The 20,713-nt window shown below is 35.8% G+C and overlaps 2 protein-coding genes and 1 long non-coding RNA gene across 9 annotated transcripts; 2 read left to right on the top strand and 1 right to left on the bottom strand.

The window, feature by feature from the left end:
- Positions 1-3,905: 3,905 nt before the first annotated feature.
- Positions 3,906-12,227, bottom strand: LOC117684945 (uncharacterized). 7 transcript variants are annotated; one of them, XR_010707450.1, is made up of 8 exons: positions 12,099-12,227; positions 11,557-11,618; positions 10,831-10,948; positions 10,598-10,712; positions 10,303-10,399; positions 8,524-8,589; positions 8,107-8,186; positions 3,906-4,144 (listed from the first exon to the last, which is right to left on the bottom strand). It is a non-coding gene; the product is annotated as an uncharacterized lncRNA (long non-coding RNA). The 7 variants fall into 7 exon arrangements; XR_010707451.1 differs by having other exon boundaries at positions 10,854-10,948; XR_010707452.1 differs by lacking the exon at positions 10,831-10,948 and adding an exon at positions 4,660-4,737 and having other exon boundaries at positions 12,099-12,226.
- Positions 5,160-7,458, top strand: LOC109619323 (E3 ubiquitin-protein ligase TRIM71-like). The gene is made up of 2 exons (XM_020069145.3): positions 5,160-5,329; positions 5,633-7,458. The coding sequence occupies exons 1-2, from the start codon at positions 5,221-5,223 to the stop codon at positions 7,327-7,329; spliced, it is 1,806 nt and encodes a 601-aa protein (XP_019924704.3). The 5' UTR covers positions 5,160-5,220; the 3' UTR covers positions 7,330-7,458.
- Positions 12,228-16,848: 4,621 nt separating the features above from the next.
- LOC117688397 (retrovirus-related Pol polyprotein from transposon 297) lies at positions 16,849-19,431 on the top strand. The gene has a single exon (XM_034466448.2). The coding sequence runs from the start codon at positions 16,849-16,851 to the stop codon at positions 19,429-19,431; it is 2,583 nt and encodes an 860-aa protein (XP_034322339.2).
- Positions 19,432-20,713: the final 1,282 nt, after the last annotated feature.

The raw sequence follows: 20,713 nt of genomic DNA, 5'->3' as shown, positions 1-20,713 counted from the left end.
GGAAACACGGTGTAATGTTTGGTCTGGGCTTTAGTACACATCGAAACATCCAGTGTTCTCAGTAAACCACATAAATATGTTTTAAAAGTAAAACCACTTATAAACAAAGGGAACATCTCATCGCGTGCATTGTGTGGTTAAACACAACATCCAAGTGTTTGACCAGCAATTTTTTTGTTTAGGGATTAGTGTTCAACTTAGAATTTAAACAATTTTCTTTCTCGCACACTTTAAAGTTCACTCGTTTGGATTCTTGATGTATTGAAATCCTTTATTCCTTAAAATTCACACTGTGAGTTTATTTTTGTAGATAAGAAAGACAAACAAACCATTATTAATCCTAGGAGAATACGGACAATCTTACAATTCGTACACCGGACAATAACATGCGCTGTCGACTTGTCAGAGCTGATTTTTTGCTGCGTAATTATACATTGTCTTTCGTGCTCAGTAACTCAATGTGTCAATATACACGGTTCCATTGTTCAGTAACTTCTTGCTGCGTAATTATACACGGTCTTTCGTGCTCAGTAACTCAATGTGTCAATATACACGGTTCCATTGTTCTGTAACTTCTTGCTGCGTAATTATACACGGTCTTCTGTGTTCAGTAACTCAATGTGTCAATACACACGGTCTCCCGTGTTCAGTAACTTCTTGCTGCGTAATTATACACGGCCCTCCATGTTCAATAACTTAATGTGTCAATATATTGTTTTTATTGTTCAGTAACTTCTTGCTGTGTAATTATGCACGGTCTCCCGTGTTCAATAACCTCTTGATGTGTATCTATGCATGGACACCCGTGTTCAGTTCCTTTGTGATATATAACTGCACAAATACCTGTGTACATATACCCCTTGATTTATAATTACAATTATACATGAGTACAACTACATGTTGATGATTGACTATAAAAGAGTGCATGTGAAATGTAAAGGACAACTTTAGATCGGTAACTTTGTATAAGTACCTGTTGACGGACATCTGTGTACTGTAGTACTTGTGTACTATAGTACCTGTGTTTGAGTACCCGTTAATGAGTACTTTGTACCTGTATACGAGAATACGTTTTGACGGTTTCCCATGTACTAGTTCCTTAGTACGAGTACCCGCTGACAGGCACCTGTGTATTATAGTACACGTGTGTGGGTGCCTGTTGACGTGAACCTTTGTACTAGTTTAATTCTCTGTACGAGTACCTGTTAACAGGTACATATGTACATGTATTATAGTACCTGTGTGGTTAAATCTTCCTTCATGTGGTCTGTACACGTGCGATTGCTTTACCTTTCGTCCGTTGCGATGAATGGCCGGTTTTGTTTATATTCGACTGAGTCCCACATCAGTCAACATTGCTATCTTGATGCCTTTTTCAATTAGGTGGGAAAATGTGGGGTTATTTAATTTGATCGAGCAGTAACTGTTTACACATGTGTGAGATTGACTTTTTATCAATTCAGCCAAAGTTCCCAAGAGTCTATAGCAAAGGACGTTGAAATCCGCCGTCCATTTTGTATGTATGCATGATTCCGTTGTATGGAAGTCATTCTATCATCAAAATTATCAACAATATATAAAGTATTTGAATTACAACCAAAGATTTCTCGGTCATTCTCCTGGTGAAATAGTCTGAAGTGATTATTGTTATTTTTAACTTTTCCCGGTATTTGCTCCATTTCAAAATTGTGTTCTATATCAGCGATGTACTTTAAACTGAAGACAATATAATGGGTGCGAGTTTTATCAAAGAAAATTCCGTAATGTGTACACTTTAGATTGGTGTTGGCGAAAGCTAATCATGATGCCATTAAAACTTTAAACTGTTTTAAGATGTTTGAAAACTTTGAAAAAAGGAAACCATTGTTCCATATCATTTCTACGAACTCTTCGTAGAATTTGAATTAATTCAAGGAATTTAAAGGAAAAAAACTGACTCGCTGTAATATACCTCAAGGATATAAATTAATTCTAGCTTAATTCTATCAAATGACTTAAAAAAATAGACGGTCTGGGATGATCCAACAGTACTTGGTTTATCGGGGACGATTCATCCGCACGCAGGAACATAAAAACACATTTTTAGTCAGGCTGAAGCAGCTGTACTGTCGTCTTTTCACTTTACAAAAAATTGTACAATTTCAAAATCATTTGATTTTTTCACACAAAAAAATTACAAGAAGAAAACTGATGCTGCAACAAAAATAATTGTCAATAAAGGAACTGCTTTGATTTAATCAGATTGGGTCGACAATGGAATGCGTTTGATAGTTATGTCTTTTACTTGTATGTCTTGTTTGATATTTAAAAAATTTAGCTGTCCTAAAATCAACTCTCTCTCTCTCTCTCTCTCTCTCTCTCTCTCTCTGGAGCTTACACTAACTTTCTTCCAATGAAAACATTCTATTTAGCATATCATTTTGTAGAAAATGAGACAATTCGACTCTATGAGCCCTTTTTTTTAAATCGCATTTTTCGACAGACAAGTAAAGAGAGAGAACTCTGACAGTCACAAGCTTAATAAAGGTATCACACTGGTAATCGGCCAATTCAATTGTAGTTCCATAAATTATATACTTCAGAATAATTTTTTTCCTTGACTGCATTTTTACATTTTCCTTTAATCAGTTTTAAATTTTTTTGTACCGCTGAGTAGGATATTTCATGTATTTTGTTAAGTGATGATCTTTTTTCACAGGGACTACTTATTTCAGGGCACATGCAGCAGCTTCCTGGGGAGTGTGCAGTCTGTTTACATACAAATGGAAAACACGTGGTTTTGAGGGTAGACCTGTTTGGAGCTAGATATTTTGAGAAAATGCCGTATCGCTTGCCCTTTTTATGGTGTTAGCTGATGAGATAGGTAACAAATAACATTTCCTCCGAATATTTTGTCATGAGGAATACAAACTGATTTTTAGTGAAAACAATTACCGGTGTGATACCTTGAAAGTGCATGACCTTCGCAAAAAAATTCTGTTGATCAAATTACACTAAGAGTTATTCCTCTTTGTACGTTTCTATATTGTGTGAGGAGCATTGATATTGAGATCCATACAACGAACATGTGCTTGATGTTTCTATAACACATCTCAGCTGGTTTATTTATAAAGTCTTGTTATTAGTGACATTAATGAGAATTTTGTCAATACGGTTTATTCTCAAATATTGTAAAATTAAAAACGGTTACTATAACATACCTCTTTTTTTCTTCAATTCTTATCTATAATATTTCAAATAGAGCGTGTAATTTCAACATTCTCAAAGTATGTTTTATCTCTTTACTCTTATCTTAGGTTTTTTTCGTTGGTTATTTTTTCTGTCTCTTAAAATATTCAATATACCCTATTGTGTTGTGTGTACAATTAAAATAATATAAACGCACCTGTATATAAAATATTCAATACATGTATATCCTGTTGTGATATGTGTACATTTAGGTGCGGTGGGGGTGAGACGGTTATGGTATATATTTTTTCAACACCAACTGTTAAAACTTCTTCTTGGACAAGATGACATATCAATATAGTTTTTAATCTGAGTTTTCAGAGATAACACCATGTTGTCCGTGTGTTAAATAGTAGGCGGCCCATCAAGGACTGACAACATGGTTACAGAACATCATCGTAGGACCTTTAATAGAACCATTTTAACAAGAGTTTGGACTTTCTGTAGTTGTGTTAAACACCAATGTGACGTAGTTCTGTCTATTTCATTGCTGGCCATTCTGCCATGGCTCTTGTCTGGATTTTGAGCTAAGACTGTGCAATCTGTGCATATTTCGCTTGAAACCGCGTCATTACGCAAACCAACAGATTTGTACACATCTTTTTAGGCTGTCCAAAACAACACCACCTTCAAAATTAAAAAACTACGAGAAAAGCAAATACATTTTGTATAAACACAATTTTGCAGCAAATTTTTTTATTCATTTATATGGTCACCAGTGTTGATACAAATTGAAAACTCTTCACAATCAATCCGTGTCTCATCCAAAATGTATGTTGTATTTACACTATTTCCCTACTGTCCATAAACACCCAAAACATTCTTATTGAACACGCTGTTTAGATAAAGGTCATTTTTCGGTGTCCATGGGGTAGGATTTCTGTCCAAGTTTCTTCATTAAGGTGCAAAATTATACCTAAAAAAGAACATTGCAAATATAAAATTCATTTTGTACGCAATTTAAAAAAGTGACTAAAATATGAAAAGTTCTTTATCATGTAGCGTCAAATCACAACAGTTAAAAATACATCTGGTTGCTGGGATGAAGCATCTTTTTTGAAAGTGGTGATGGGAGGGGGGCGCAGACTTATCTGTTATCTTGACAAGCAAAAAGAAAAAAAAGGGGGGGGGGGGGGGGAACGACGTCTATTTTCAAAATCCTAATCCGCACGGGTGGTGGTAATTTAAGATTAATTTTCTTAGTTAAATTTAAGATTTCTTACCAGCTCCGAAAAAAGGGGGGGGGGGGTAGTTCAGAAAAGATTTTTGTCTTTGTAATTTAAAGAAAATTGTTTGCTGCAAGAAATTGGGGGTCCCTCCTGTTTATGCTACGTGCCTTAGTAAATTACACCAAAAAATATAGTGTGCCTTTTTAACTTTATCTTCTTAAAAAGAAGTTTTATTTAATTTTTAAATTCACATTTGGCGTACAGATATGATCCACTGAAGCCTAGTCTTGAATATGATGAAGATGTCTTGTACTCCAACGAGGGAAAACTAATGATCAGTCTACAAAAATTAGAACAAATTATTGAACTTGACTGTACCTAAAATAACTGTGAATAATTTAAAAGAAATAAAGGTCAATGATCCAAGCTTTTCTGATCCGCACCGCTTCTCACAAAGGTTCACTTGGCTAGCGAAGATGCGGATAATCTTAAATTTACATAAGGAGTAAGCAATCATTCTTTGAGTATTGTGAGGTGATAATTTCGGTCGGGGCGTGATCAAATCCAATAAAGCCCGAAGGGCCTTATGATAGATTTGATCACGCCCCGACCGAAATTATCACCTCATAATATTCAAAGAATGATTCCTTATTACTTATATTTATATAATTTTAAGCCATCGTACGATTAAATATAAAAATGTAAATAAACAAACCAAGCTGGCGCCTCGATTTGGCGTCATTTGTATTATGGGTTATATAGTACAAAATCGATACGTAGTGTTATCACAGACAAAGACACTGGATAATGTAAATATATATATATGACGTTTTTAGCAATTCATGAGGCAGACAACAATCACGTGATCCTAAAGAGGTCACCTAACCAGGAAGAGTATATATTACCCCGAGTCGCCATGATAGAAGTTGAAGGTTTGTACAGTTTTGAGATCTAAATGTTGCTGCATGCTGTCTGTATTTTCCAACGTTTTTCAACAACACATTTTTATATAATACCTTATTAAAAGTCATTAAAGGTTAGATGGTTGAACATATATGTAAATCATACGATATTTTAGATACATGTATGTGCATGTAAATGAATTTTATACAACTACAAAAAAATGAACTGAAAGAGGACAGTTTCACACATAAACACAAAATTTATATCTTGGATACAAAATCTGTACAAGCGGGAACATATGTAAATAAAATACAAGAATTAATTTTTTTCAGAATCCGTGCAAGTTCATTGCCTGACCATGGACGAGCGTTGGGCCCAGGATGTGTTACGGTGTCGTCTCTGTGAGACCCCGGGACCCCCTATGTACTGTGACATTTGTCACATACATCTGTGTAAAGCCTGTGTGGGGGAACATCTCTTCGATCAATCCAAAGAACACAAAGTGCTGCCATTTGAACAGCGGGGATCTACTCCAAATTACCCTAAGTGTTCTAAACATTCCACAAAACAATGTGAACTTCACTGTGAACAATGTGACATTCCTATTTGTGCACTCTGTATTTCTGGAGAACATTTAGGACATAAACCAGTTGACATTGTTTTACATATTAAAAGCAAAAAAGAACTTTTACAGAGAGAAATGCAAGAGTTAGAGAAATCCATTTCTCCTAAATATCAACAGATTGCCTCTAATATCCCAGTTCAGAAAGCTGCTCTGAATGAAAACAGCCAGAAATTGACATCAGCAATAGACAAACATGGAGAAGCCTTGCACAGAGAAATAGACACCAGGATCCACAAACTGAAATCTGATCTCAATGAAATGGACACCAAACACCTGGCCGTCCTCAACAAACATGAAGATGAAATCACACGCACCATTGATGAAATCACACAGACCATTGCTGATCTGAAGAAGTTAGTGGACTCCAATGATGTCAGCCGTGTCTCTGCCTACAAATCAAGGAATGCTGAATTCAGAAGATTGCCTCCTAAACTCACCGTGTCCTTACCAAGTTTTACCCCTCAGAAGATCAACAAAGAACAGCTTTATCAACAATTTGGTTCTCTGTCAGCGTCATCTATCAAAACAGAAGAACAAGTCTACACCATGGATTCCCCCGGTGCTGAGTCCTCTCCCCCGGACAGACCGCTCATTGATGTACCACGGATCATCACACAGATAAACACCGAGTATGGAGACTCTAATAGATTATACAGTGTGTCCTGTCTGAGTGATGAAGAACTATGGACGAGTGGTGTGGACAACAAGATGAGACTGTACAACCTAAAGGGAGAACTAGTGAAGTCAGTCAAAACCAAGTCAGGGAACGGTCCATGGGACATAGCAGTGACAAGGAGTGGGGATCTAGTTTATACTGATGGCAATGATAGAACTGTGAACATAGTGAAGAATAAAAAGATAAAGACAGTGATCAGACTACAGGGGTGGAGACCTCTCTATGTCTGTAGTACCTCCTCTGGTGACCTCCTGGTTGTCATGGTCAGTGATGATAAACAAACAAAAGTTGTGTGTTACTCTGGCTCCACAGAGAAACAAAGTATTCAGTACGACGACAAAGGACAACCTCTCTATTCATCTGGTGTGTACAATAAATACATCAGTGAGAACAGGAACCTAGATATCTGTGTGTCAGACCATGGAGCCGATGCAGTAGTGGTGGTCAATCAGGCCGGGAAACTCCGGTTTACCTACACTGGTCCTCCCTCTACTACCCAGGGATCATTCAATCCAGTCGGCATCACAACAGACAGCCAGGGTCGGATCCTGACAGCAGACTATGACAACTACCGTATCCACATCCTGGATCAGGACGGACAGTTCCTCCGCTACATTGACAACTGTCATTTACAGGATCCATTTGGTCTATGTGTGGACACCAGAGACAACCTCTTTGTGGGTGAGTGGATCACAGGTAAAGTGAAGAAAATCCAGTATTCTATGTAAACAAACTGTGTGTATATCTACATATATAAACAAACTGTGTGTATATCTACATATATAAACAAACTGTGTGTATATCTACATATATAAACAAACTGTGTGTATATCTACATATATAAACAAACTGTGTGTATATCTACATATATAAACAGTGTGTATATCTACATATATAAACAAACTGTGTGTATATCTACATATATAAACAAACTGTGTGTATATCTACATATATAAACAAACTGTGTGTATATCTACATATATAAACAAACTGTGTGTATATCTACATATATAAACAAACTGTGTGTATATCTACATATATAAACAAACTGTCGGTGATACATTGATATGAATTGTTTACATATTGATAGATGAAATACAAACTACATGTATGTGTGAATACAACACTTAAACAAGCTCTGTATAAATACTATAGAGGAACATTTCTGTGGATTGTGCACAAATTACAGGTATATTTTATATGTACATGTATTGTGTGTGTGTGTAAACATACTCTTATGTATATTGTGTATAATTATATTGCATGTATATAATATTGTTTATTTCTTATTATTTAAGAAAGAATAAAAATGTTAAATAGTTCTATGGGATATAAACTTGTTGGTCACATGATTAAATCCTGTGAAGTCTGAAGGAATTCTCACAAGATTACATCATGTCCCAACCAACTTTATCCAAGAGAACATTTTAACATTAAAATATATTATCATATTTACATTGAGATGAGATCATTCCAAATCATGACTTACTGTCTGTCATACATACCAGGTTATATGCTCCATGTGACAAGCCGTCAGTTGACCTCTTGACCCTTCAGAAAGTTCTACTGAATTCTTCACTTCATCCTTCAATAGATTCAGATGACAAGAGAAATAGCAATGTACTTTATATTAACAAACTGTATTTATTTTAATGTTAAGAGACTGATTGCATTTACATGTACCATGTAAACAAAACAATACTTATATACAAATTGTACTTCTATTCTCATTAATAATTGTATTTCATGTTGAATGATTAATAAAAAAAATTATTGTATGTTACACTGAATATTACTTTGCTGTCAAATAAATAAAACAAGACAATAATAATAAACCATGTTACAGAGTTTTACATGTTATTAGATTATCTTACCTGGAAGATTAATGATTATCTTACCTGGAAGATTAATGATTATCTTACCTTGTAGAATTTCTGAATTCCATCAGTTTCACGGGATAATTTGATTTTATTTGTGTCCTGAAGTGTCTGAAAATAGTGCAAGATATGAAAAAGAGAGTAATTGCAGAAGAGGCCCATAAGCCTCATTGCTAACCCGAGCTTTAATTTTAAAACTTAGTTACTCAGTTAAAGTTAGATAGTTAAATTAGCTAAAACTTTAGTTCATGTACTTTCATAATTATACCTCTAATTTATTTATAATTTAAGAAATTACGGATTTGGTTTTTGCGTCAAAAGACTATGATACGGGCTTAAAAAATGGGCTGCTAAAAATGAACATTATATTACTGTTATTCTTTTACAGATATACATGATATGAATATAGAAGCTTAATAGAGCATTGAATGATTTATATTTGATGTCGTCATGTCAATAACTGCCGTCAGGTGAACAGACAAATTGAATAATGCATGTTAGCGCATTATTCTGGTTGTAACGCGGCATTTGATTGGATAGAAATATTTAGTTAATTTGGATAGCCTGGTTTGCATGTCACAAGACACGTCACAATGCACCAACGTCAAAAACGTACTAATCCGCTTAACAGGGTGTTTTGATAACATTTATGATTTATATTTTTTAACCGATAACATAGAAATCACTGTTTGAGACCTACTTATTGTAAATTACATGTAAATTCATAGCAGTGATTAGTTGTTGCATTTAGAGGCATTTAAATATCACAGAATTTAATGGAAAAACACAGTAGAATGTAAATATATCTTATTAACTAAACTTTTCATTTTTATTCATACACAAAGGATGTTGTTACATGTAGATCTTGTATTTATCACATATTTATCTTAATATACGGTGGATATCACTCATGGAATATATTTTTGATATTCCACTGTGTGTTCTTACGCCACATGACGTCATAATTAAACATTACGTAGCTTTAGACAGATTATTAACGAAGAAAGGAAAAATAACAAAATAATTCAGTTGAAAACGCATTGAGTCATAATGTGCAGCATTTGATGTGTTTCAGATTTTTATGAATTAATAAAAATATACCAGAAAATGAAATGTTTTTTGTTAATCTTCAAGGAACTTTTTTCCATGCGTAAAGTTGATGACGTCTTGTACATATAGTGAATGTGTTGTGCAGCTCACAATTATAATGTTTACAGAAAGATTGAGGTTTAACAAAAGATTGAGGTTTACCGTGTGGTAAAACATGTGAAAAAAAAGAATCTTTCATGATTTGCAATGGTTTATGATTTTTATCCAACGACTTGTGTGTTTGATAGAAAACACACAAGTCGTTGGATAAAAATCATATACCTTGCATCTCAAATCATGAGATCCGATATATAATATATAATAGTGGAGTGATTAAACAAGTCTAGTTTAAATTAGATTTGGTTAAAAATGACTGCAGTGGTCTGGAGGAGACAAGACACTGTCACAGAGTCAATGGACAACAGGCTTCAAGGTCATAAAATGAGAATAGACGTAAGTTTAAATTGTAACTGATGTGGTATCTTAAAATATTGTTAATAACTTGATGAATGTCTGGCTTTAGGTTTCTATATCTTTATTATATACAGATGGAAAATTTCTGGCAATTCATGACTCGATCAAGTCAAGTAAAAAAGATGCAAAATACATCTTTTGACCTAAATATATTCTTAGTTAATAGTATTAGAGCCCAGTGATCTGTAAATCTCTATGGTTTTGAGAGTAACAAAATATACACGAAGTATTCATTGCTTTATCACCTGAAAAGATTCTTACCTGTAAATTCCAATGAAAATTGAATTCTGCATCCCACTTTTGGTCCTATATTGAATCAACATTACATAAGGAGGCTATATAACCTTCTTGTTCAATACTGTAACAAACAAACCAGCAAAGATAAAGCAATATACCAACATGTAATTCTCTTACAAGTGGATATCTTCCTAAACAATTTTAGAAAATGAAATTTATGTAGATAGGATCTTGGAAATATAAAAAAAATGTCAACTAAATCATGTTATTGGTCTTGAATCTTCAATCAACAACAGATATAAAATGATTAACAACTTACAATCAATACGTGCACTAAATGACCTCACTCAGGTAGCTTGTGTGAATCACCTGAATTCAATTCCAAATCATATCAATGGACTCCATCAAAAGAGAGCATCACCAAGTGTTACTACCTGTAACAATATAGGTTTTGTATAAACAAACAGAGCATTTGCTTTTATACAAGTTTGACAAATAAAATAATTAAACTTCTATACTTTTTTCACTTCATATAAGAGAAAATCAATATACATTGCTGGTTCTCTAAAATTCACCCTAAACAGACTCAGATTCCCTGCAAAAGGTGTGTCAGCTTGGTGAACTGATACACATCTGCATGCAATTGGAACACTTAGCAGTTTCTTTTAATCTAAGGAAAATTCCAAATTTTTTTCGAATAAAATCATGAATACTAGTATTCATTATCAAATAGAATTAAAACAGTTTATAGTAGCAAACGACAAGTACACATCTGGCGAGTTACATGTATATTGATTTAAAATATTTTTCTCTGATTTGTAGTTGGTGTAACAGGTTAATTTATATATATATTGAAATATTTTAACTTTATAAAGGGAGATAACTTATACAAGTAAAGTACACTTTACATAGTATCTCCTCTATATCAATCTGCATTCATTTACTTTTGAGACATAAAATCATTGTCATAAATATATAATGCATATAAGAGAACCATTATAACAGGAGCTTGGACTTTGGGTAGCTGTGTCAAACTGCAATGTGACGTATGCCTGTCTATTTCATTGCTGCCCACTCAGTGAAAGCTCATTGAAATCAACACGATTTGTCTGGCTTTTGAGCTAAGACTACGCAATTGGTGCATATTTCACTTGAATCCAGCGTCATTTTTAACATGTTTTGACGCAAGAAATGATAGCTAAGTCCTACGGAAAGTCCAAGGCCTTGTTAAAATGGTTCTAATACATTATGATATTCCAAGTATAACCATACACATACCGTTCTATAGGAATAGCCCCCGTACAAGGTGAACCAAGTTCAATATGACGACTCAAGATTTTCTGTAATTAATTATATATACAACTGCAACTATTACATTATCATAAAAGTAGTTTTGATTTAAAACAAAACATATAAAGAGACTTTAGTTAAAACTATAAAAATACAATTTAACATATTATTCAAAAAGTCTATCTCACTCATTGCATTCAATTGGGGAAAGTGCAAAAGATTTATAAATATGATTAAATACTGATTTGATATTTTAGAAATATCATAATATATTTTGAGATGAATTGAATAATTATAGAATTAAATTGATATATATGCAGTCAGAAAATCACAAAAATATCAAAATGAAATGATGTTTATGTAATTAAGATGTAAATGAATCATAAAATATGAGACTGCTACATTGGTATCATAGATATAGCATGGTATTATATAACGTTAGTATAGTAAAGCAGTTTAAGTTCCACTGTTCAATGGTGGTAGAGAAAAAGGCCTTCCACAATACTGTTCAATTGAGGTAGAGAAGTTACTTCTTAATCTTTCAACATGGAGACATTTCAGCTTTTGTACTCATAAATTGTAGGGCCTCCTTACTCAACTCAAGCTCAGTCCAGACGACATTTTTGGTTTTCATTTGTAGAACGAACCCGACCATTTAATAAAATTATCGGGGGGGGGGGGGGGGGGGGATCGCAACTTCTCGGGATTTCCGGCAAGCTCGTCAAAACACGTGTTTTTCCGAGCTTGCCGGAAAGGCCCAAGAAGTTCCGTTGGGGGGGGGGGGGGGGGGCTCTTTGCTAGCCAAGGGTTTCTGGTCCGCACCGCTCCCCTCGAACGTTCGAAGATGGGGGTGGAGATGGCTCTCGGATACATGTAACGAGGGGTCTCGTGGTCAGGTTAGGGGTTTAAAGCCTTATTCCATACAATCTCTATATACTGTATTAGATATAGTTTTCGAGATTCTAAATAGAGATAGGGATTATGTGTAACGTTAGACCTTATCGGTGATTACCGGGGGGGGGGGGGGGGTAGGGGGCGGGGGTCAAATATCGCGGTTTGTCAGCCTTTATGTTCCCACTTCGTTTGCTTTTTTCGTTATGGTTTGGCAAATTTTTGGATGTCAGAAATCTTCAATCAAATGTCAACAAGTTACAACGGTTAAAAACAAATTGTCAATGTTACTGAATAAAGTATTTTCATAATTTTCAAGACATAACAATTTAATCCAAAATAAATGTTTTATTTCATAACCTGCCAACCCAAAACACACGTTTTCGTTTGAATGCTTCGGAATGAATTTTGAAAAGGAATTTTGTGTGTACTGATGCGAATTATTTGCCGATAATTTAATGTTTAGAAAAGAGGCTGATATGTTCTCATATTTATATGCGCAGATCAAGAATTATTTTCGAGTAGGGATGGGGGTACTGACTGAGGGATAATTTGTAATTTTGTTTGCCAGGAGGAGGGGGAATCTGAGGCCTATCTAAGAACGTTTACTATTTGAATTTAAAAGAAAGTTTAAATTGGACCCCCCCTCCCCCAAACTTCTAGGTCCGCGCATCAGTAATACTTAAGATACGCTGTATTCTCACAGTCCTGTATCATAATGAACATCATAGCAAGCTTGACATGGAAGTCTGTCAAACCAATTCTTTTTTCACTCAAGACCAGTTCACTGGTAGACATGTATAATGCTTATGTCTGCAATTACGGTAGCTTAAACACATTTAAAACGCAACAGAAACGCACAATGATATGATTGATAAACTAACAAAGCTACAATAAGCCTGGCTGTGAGTGAGGCAGGTGCCGCAGGTATATACATTTCAATCAATTCGAAATTTTGTGTGAATAAGAAACATATGTACAGAATATAGGTTTTGTATTTCAGAAAAATATATATATTATTTGGAACTAAATATATGAATGAGTTTTGATTTAGGCTTAAGGATCACAGATATATTCATTCATATCACATACTGTATTTTAATCTCTTAAGCCTGTAATGAGTAACGTTAATGATACTTTAGATTTGTTAATTTTATCGAATATATTTAATTCTGCGATTCCGCTGTTTCGCATCAAATCGCAAAAATTCAAAATGCGAGCACCAAACTTTGTTACAATTTCATAAAGTTCACAACCTTCAGAAAAATAAGTGAGGTTTTAAAACCTCCAAGGTATCCTTATGCCGATTTTACGCGGATATAATTTTTTGCGTTTAATCAGGATATACAATACTGTAGCACGGTAGCCTAATGAGACTCAGATATACAGTACTGTAGTACTGTAGCATAATGAGACACAGATATACAAAAATGTAGTACTGTAGCCTAATTAGACTCAGATAAACAGTACTGTAGTATTGTAGCCTAATGAGACTCAGATATACAGAACTGTAGTTCTGTAGCCTAATGAGACTCAGATATACAATAATGTAGTACTGTAGCCTAATGAGACTCAGATATACAGTACTGTAGTACTGTAGCATAATGAGACACAGATATACAAAAATGTAGTACTGTAGCCTAATTAGACTCAGATAAACAGTACTGTAGTATTGTAGCCTAATGAGACTCAGATATACAGAACTGTAGTTCTGTAGCCTAATGAGACTCAGATATACAATAATGTAGTACTGTAGCCTAATGAGACTCAGATATACAGTACTGTAGTGCGGTAGCCGTATGAGACTCAGATATACAGTACTGTTTTTGTTGTAATCTAATGAAACACAGATATACAGAATAGTAGTGCTGTAGCCTAATGAGACTAAGATATACAGTACTGTAATACTGCAGCTTAAAGAGACTCAGATATACAGTACTGTAATACTGTAGCCTAATGAGACTCAAATAGGGATTCATGCATGTGATGATTACAGTATAATAATGTTGTAAAGAATGATATGAATATAAAAGAAAGAAGAAAGAATTTACACAGATATGAAGAGAGTATTTTCCTGGCTTTTTAACGATTTTGATATTTAATTTTACATGTCCTAAACGACGCCAATACAAAACAGGAAATTCACTGCCCTCAAGTGGATATATCTTAAGATTTTTAGTGAGCAGTTCCTGTATTAGGAAAAACAGGGAAGAGTTTAATTCAAGCATACTTGGAAAAATCACAAAATACTTAGAAGATCCATCTATTTTCACATTCGTATAGTATACATTAAGGAAATTATATGGGTATTCCAAGTTAATTGCAACATACTATATTTGCCTTAATTCTTGTGAGAAAAAACCATATTTAATATCTTGAATAGATAGGGTGGGGTGGGGGTTGGAATTGCATCAATGAACATATGCCAAAAGCCAAGGACGCACGTAAAGTTTCTCATTTCAATATTTTTGGGAATGTGCACAAGAGTTTTAGAAAATTCACTAATTGAAATATTTTTTTAATTTCCAATATGGGGACCATGTTAAACGAAAAAAAACGTGTTAAAAGAAGCTGCTTTAACCCCTTTTTTGGGGTGGGGTTTATTGATGGTTCAAGTTTTTCTCACTTGGTCAAGACTTGAAAATGTGTGTTTAGAATTTATACATACATGTACAGTATCATTTTTAGTCTTAATTAACGTCATTTGATATTTTTGAGCAAGCCTTTTTGTTGATGAAATGCTGTATACTATATTTGGAACGGGTTCGGAATTCAGGTCGGGTTCGGTGTGTGATTGATGTTGTATGTGTATTGAATAAACGCATGTTTGATCGTCACAGCTATTTAATAATTATTCGTCCCGATAGCACGAATTAACATGGTGGCAGCGGTGTGTGGACTCTGATAACGTCTCAACGCTCCATATCGGCATTCTTTAGGTGATTTTGAACATTACAAACTGATATTTGTAAGAGCAAAGTTTGACTTTTTGTGCAACCACGTGCATCCGCCATTTGCATATATGAAACATGGGCGAAGCAGAACCAACCCCAGTGCAGGTATATAACTGTCCTTTTCGATTACCCCCTGAGTTAGAATTAACAACAGGAAATGTGTCAGAAAATTTCAAGAAATGGAAAAGACAGGTCGAGGTGTATCTCGCAGCTTCCGGTGGCACAGAGAAGGCCAAAGAAGTGCAGGTAGCCATAATACTAAGTTGTGGAGGCCCCCACGTGGTTGAAATTTATGACCAATTCCAGTGGGACGATGGTAATGACAAGAATGACCCTGATAAACTGTTTCAGAAATTACAATCTTATTGTAACCCCAGATCAAATGAGGTACTCGAATCACACAGATTTTGGAAGCTCCCATACCAAGATCCATTTGATAGTTTTCTCACAGATCTGAAGACCCGTGCAGCATCTTGCAATTTCAAAGAACCTGACAGAATGATGAGAGACAAAATAGTGTTCACAGTTACCGGAAAGTTACAGGAACTTCTACTCAGAGAGGACAAACTTACACTCGAAAGAACCATACAAGTTTGTAGGGCGTATGAACAATCCAACAGACAAGTAAAGGAGCTACGTGAAGCCACTCTGCAAGTGAACAAACTACAGAGATCTGAAAAGTACATGCACAGCAAACCGAAAACAGAGAAAAAGAAGGAAATTCCAAAGACTAAACACACTCAGTATAAGAAGAAAGACTGTGAATTCTGTGGGTACAAACACGAACCAGGGAGACAAAAGTGTCCAGCATGGGGAAAATGTTGTGAACAGTGTGGTGGAAGGAATCACTTCAAAGCAAAGTGCAAGAAGATACATTCAGTCAGTCAGGAAGAAGAATTCAACGAGGACCAATGGTTGAAAGCTGTTAGTTCTGGTGGCAAAGAAGTAACTGCAATAATGCGTATCAATGAGTGTGACATTAGATTTCAACTTGACAGTGCCGCAGATGTGAATACAATTTCTCAGCGTTATGTCCGCAAGGAGCAATGCAAGCTTACCAAAATCCGATTGAACATGTGGAATAAGACAAACATGAAACCACTTGGTGAGGCAGATCTGACAGTCGTCAATCCACGTACAAATGAGAAGCACCAACTCAGATTCATTGTTGTTCCAAATCATTACACATGTTTACTTGGACTTGAGGCGGTACAGAAATTAAAGTTGATTACCATAAATAACGAGAAATTCATATCCAGTGTATCAAGCAGTGACTTAGGTGATTTGGGAACAGCCCATCTACATGTCGACCCAAATGTGAAACCCAAAGCTCTTCCCTGCAGGAAGATCCCTATCGCACTCCAGAGCTTGGTACAAGCTTGAAGATAGAGGAGTACTTATTCCGATTACAGAGCCTACTCCATGGGTCAGCCAGATGGCTATTGCTCGTAAAGCCAACGGCAAGCTAAGATTGTGTATTGACCCGCAAGCACTCAACACAGCGTTGATGAGAGAACATTATCGCCTACCTGTTCTTGATGACATTCTACCGCAGCTCAGTAAGGCCAGAACCTTCACAAAACTTGATGTCAAGGAGGCTTTTTGGCATGTGAAGTTGGATGAGGAATCCAGCAGACTAACGACAATGATAACTCCTTTTGGAAGGTACAGATGGGCAAGACTACCTTTTGGACTAAAGGTATCAAGTGAAATATTCCAGAGGAAACTGGATGAGGTGTTCGGAAACATGACAGGTGTTTTCAGCGTGGTAGACGATATCATAATAGCCGGCTGTGGAGAAAACGATGTAGTAGCTGAGCAAGACCATGCTTTAAAATTGAGAAAAGTGTTGGAGAGATGTGAGGAGAGACACATCATCTTGAATAAAGAAAAACAGGAGATTGGACTGAAAGAAATCTCATTTCATGGACATGTTATTTCCAGAGATGGAGTGAAAATTGATAACAAGAAAGTGAAAGCCATTAATGACATGCAACCTCCTACTGACGTTTCAGGAATTAAGAGACTGTGTGGCATGGTTCAGTACATGGCGAAGTTCCTTCCAGACCTTTCTACCATAATGGAGCCGCTCAGAGAACTTACTCGCAAAGATAAGGCATGGCATTGGTCTAAAGACTGTGAAGCAGCATTTCAGAGGATCAAGATGATGCTGACAGAAACTCCTGTACTAGCTTATTTTGACCCTGGGAAGGAAGTAGTAGTACAAGTGGACAGTAGTAAAGACGGCATTGGTGCAGTTCTCCTTCAAGACGGTAGACCAGTGGAGTATGCATCTAGATCACTGACAGTGTCAGAGAGAAACTGGGCGCAGATCGAGAAAGAAGCGTTATCTGTGTTATACGGTCTGGAACGTTTTGACCAATATACATATGGCCGTAATGTGATGATACAGAATGACCATAAACCATTAGAGGCCATCCTGAAGAAACCTCTTGCAATGGCACCGAAGCGACTACAGGACATCATGATGAGATGGAACCGGTACGATTTTAACTTTGTGTATGTCAAGGGAACTAACCTTACAATTGCAGATACATTGAGTCGCGCATATCTGAAGAGTGAGGAAGGTAATTTTAGTGAGAGGCTAAGAATCATGGCATTGAAAAGTGACGAACCATGTGACATTCCTGATGCTCGACTTAGTGAAATAAAAGGAGCAACAGAGAGTGACGAGGAAATGCAAATTCTCAAGGAAACTGTGATGAACGGTTGGCCAGAGCAGAAACAAGAAACGCCACAGAGAATTCGCCATTACTTTGATTTTAGAGACACTATATCATACAGTGATGGACTTATGCTCAAAGGGGAAGCTGTAATAATCCCTAAATCTTTGAGGAGTGAAATGAAGGCCAGACTTCACAAGGCTCACTTTGGATATGATAGCATGCTGAGAAGGGCAAGAGGAACAATATTTTGGCCAGGAATGAATTCAGACATCAAACAGTTGGCTGATTGTTGCTCAATATGTCAAGAGAGAAAACCAATGAACCAAAATGCTCCATTGATGCAGCATGCAGAAGGATCTACTCCATGGCAGAAAATAGGACTTGACCTGTTTGAGCTGAATGGAAAGCATTATTTGATTGCAGTTGACTATTTTTCTAGTTTCATCGAAATCGACTTGCTAACATCTTTGACAAGCTCCAGAGTAATAGCTTTACTCAAGAAACAATTTGCTCGATTTGGAATTCCAAATGTAATCATGTCTGATGGAGGACCACAGTTCGTAAGCCAAGAATTCCAAGATTTTGCAAAGAAGTGGGGTATCACTCACATGACATCATCGCCTATGCATCAACAAGCCAATGGCAAGGCCGAGTCAGCTGTAAAAATCATGAAGACTTTGTTAAGAAAATGTGAAGCGGAGAAGACTGATCCTTATGAAGCAATTCTTGAACAAAGAAATACACCAAAACAGGATACTGGTATTAGTCCTGCAGAAATCATGTTTAACAGAAAAGTGCGTGGCATGATTCCACATTTTCCACAGAAACTGGAGAAACCAGAAAGTGATGCATTCATCAGGAAGAGGAATCAGCGCAGACAGACAGTAAAGAAATCCTTTGACAAGAAGTCTCGCGAGCAGAGTGAATTGGACGTTGGTCAAGCAGTATTCTTCCAGCATCTAGAGGGACGCAACTGGAAACTCGGAAAGATCAATGGTATTCTTGGACCAAGGACATACACTGTCAAGGACCAGAACGGAACCACTTATCGTAGAAACAGAATTCATTTGCGACCTACCACAGTTAATTTCTATAGTCGTGACCGCTCACCGATGCGTTCAGTCCCAGATGATGATACAGAGGGCATACAGAGACACTTTGTGACAGACTCTAAGCCAGTGAACAATCCGAACTCTACTGTTAGCGGAAGCGCACCAGAAACACCGTCCGTTGAACTTACCGTACCAACGCAAAATGAACCACTCCGTGAAGGAAGACCTGTTCGCGAAAGGAGAAAACCAGCCTATCTGAAAGACTATATTACTGGTTAATGGACTTCGTTTTATGAAATTAAGTCAAGTGATTTTCTAGTCATTTGTGTACATGTAATTTTGTATCATTTTGTGTCTATAGGTCAGATACTTTACCATTTCAGTGACATTTTGTGCTAAATAAGTGCACTATTCATTTTATGTTTGTAACATGATGAAAGTCTATTTTGTTTGATGAAATTTGATGTTTTGATGAAATTTTGACAAATTTTCTTAAGAAAAGGGGATGTTGATGAAATGCTGTATACTATATTTGGAACGGGTTCGGAATTCAGGTCGGGTTCGGTGTGTGATTGATGTTGTATGTGTATTGAATAAACGCATGTTTGATCGTCACAGCTATTTAATAATTATTCGTCCCGATAGCACGAATTAACACTTTTCCTCTTCATCTTTAAAATTCGAAATACGTGTATTAATTTAGACGCATTTGACATAAATATTTGGTTACTTTAGATAAAAAAGGAATAACTATATGAATTATCTAAATAGTTACTTGCTAATAAAATAAAACAATTTAAGAGATGAATATTCCCACAGTTCAGCTATATAGAGAAAAATCTCTCGCATGAAAATGCGAGGAAGCTATTTTATCACAAGTAGTACATGTATTTTCAATCGATTGCATATATTAACAATAATCCCCTTCATATATATCTCTCTCTCTTTCTCTCTTTCTCTCTCTCTCTCTCTCTCTCTCTCTTCATTAACATTAAAATCCATACAAATCCTAAAAAATTATAGTCTTAGTCATATCTTAGGATAAATCTAACGACATTGTGGACTGACCCCCAAGTTACTGAGACACTGGAAAATTGAATGAATTTCTTGTTTAATTATACTTTGCTAGTTCAGAAAGCAACGTAACCAAATTATTAATGTATCTTCCTTCCTTGGCATAGCATATAGTATAGTGACGGAGTTTGGTTATTGATATTAGATAAGCACGTGTGATAAATGTCGTATTCAGTGGTCTTATTTGAATATATAGTAATACAAATATTTTTTTAAATAATTTTTATAAACAAGATATTTCCTCACTAGTAATACCCCCGGTCTGATGTGAATACAAGTATACACAATTAACAAAGACTTCATTTAACAGGAAGAGGACTTCCGATTTGTACAAAAATTTATCCCACCATATGGCATGCCTAAACAAACCGTGTTCAAATGTCAAGCATCTGCAATGAATTGTTGTCGAGAAAAATGACAGAAAGTTTTGTTACGGACAGATAGACAGACAGACAGACAAGGGTAAAACAGAACTATTTATAGTATA

Source organism: Magallana gigas, chromosome 7 (genome assembly GCF_963853765.1).
Source record: "Magallana gigas chromosome 7, xbMagGiga1.1, whole genome shotgun sequence".
NCBI classification, from domain to species: Eukaryota; Metazoa; Mollusca; class Bivalvia; order Ostreida; family Ostreidae; genus Magallana; species Magallana gigas.
This window is presented reverse-complemented; position numbering and strand designations above follow the sequence as displayed.

Bases quoted from the DNA above. Each gene is read 5' to 3' on its own strand.
- LOC109619323 (XM_020069145.3), top strand. From the start codon at position 5,221: ATGACGTTTTTAGCAATTCATGAGGCAGACAACAATCACGTGATCCTA. The intron at 5,330-5,632 runs GTTTGTACAGTT...AATTTTTTTCAG, and splicing joins CGCCATGATAGAAGTTGAAG to AATCCGTGCAAGTTCATTGC.
- LOC117688397 (XM_034466448.2), top strand. From the start codon at position 16,849: ATGGCTATTGCTCGTAAAGCCAACGGCAAGCTAAGATTGTGTATTGAC.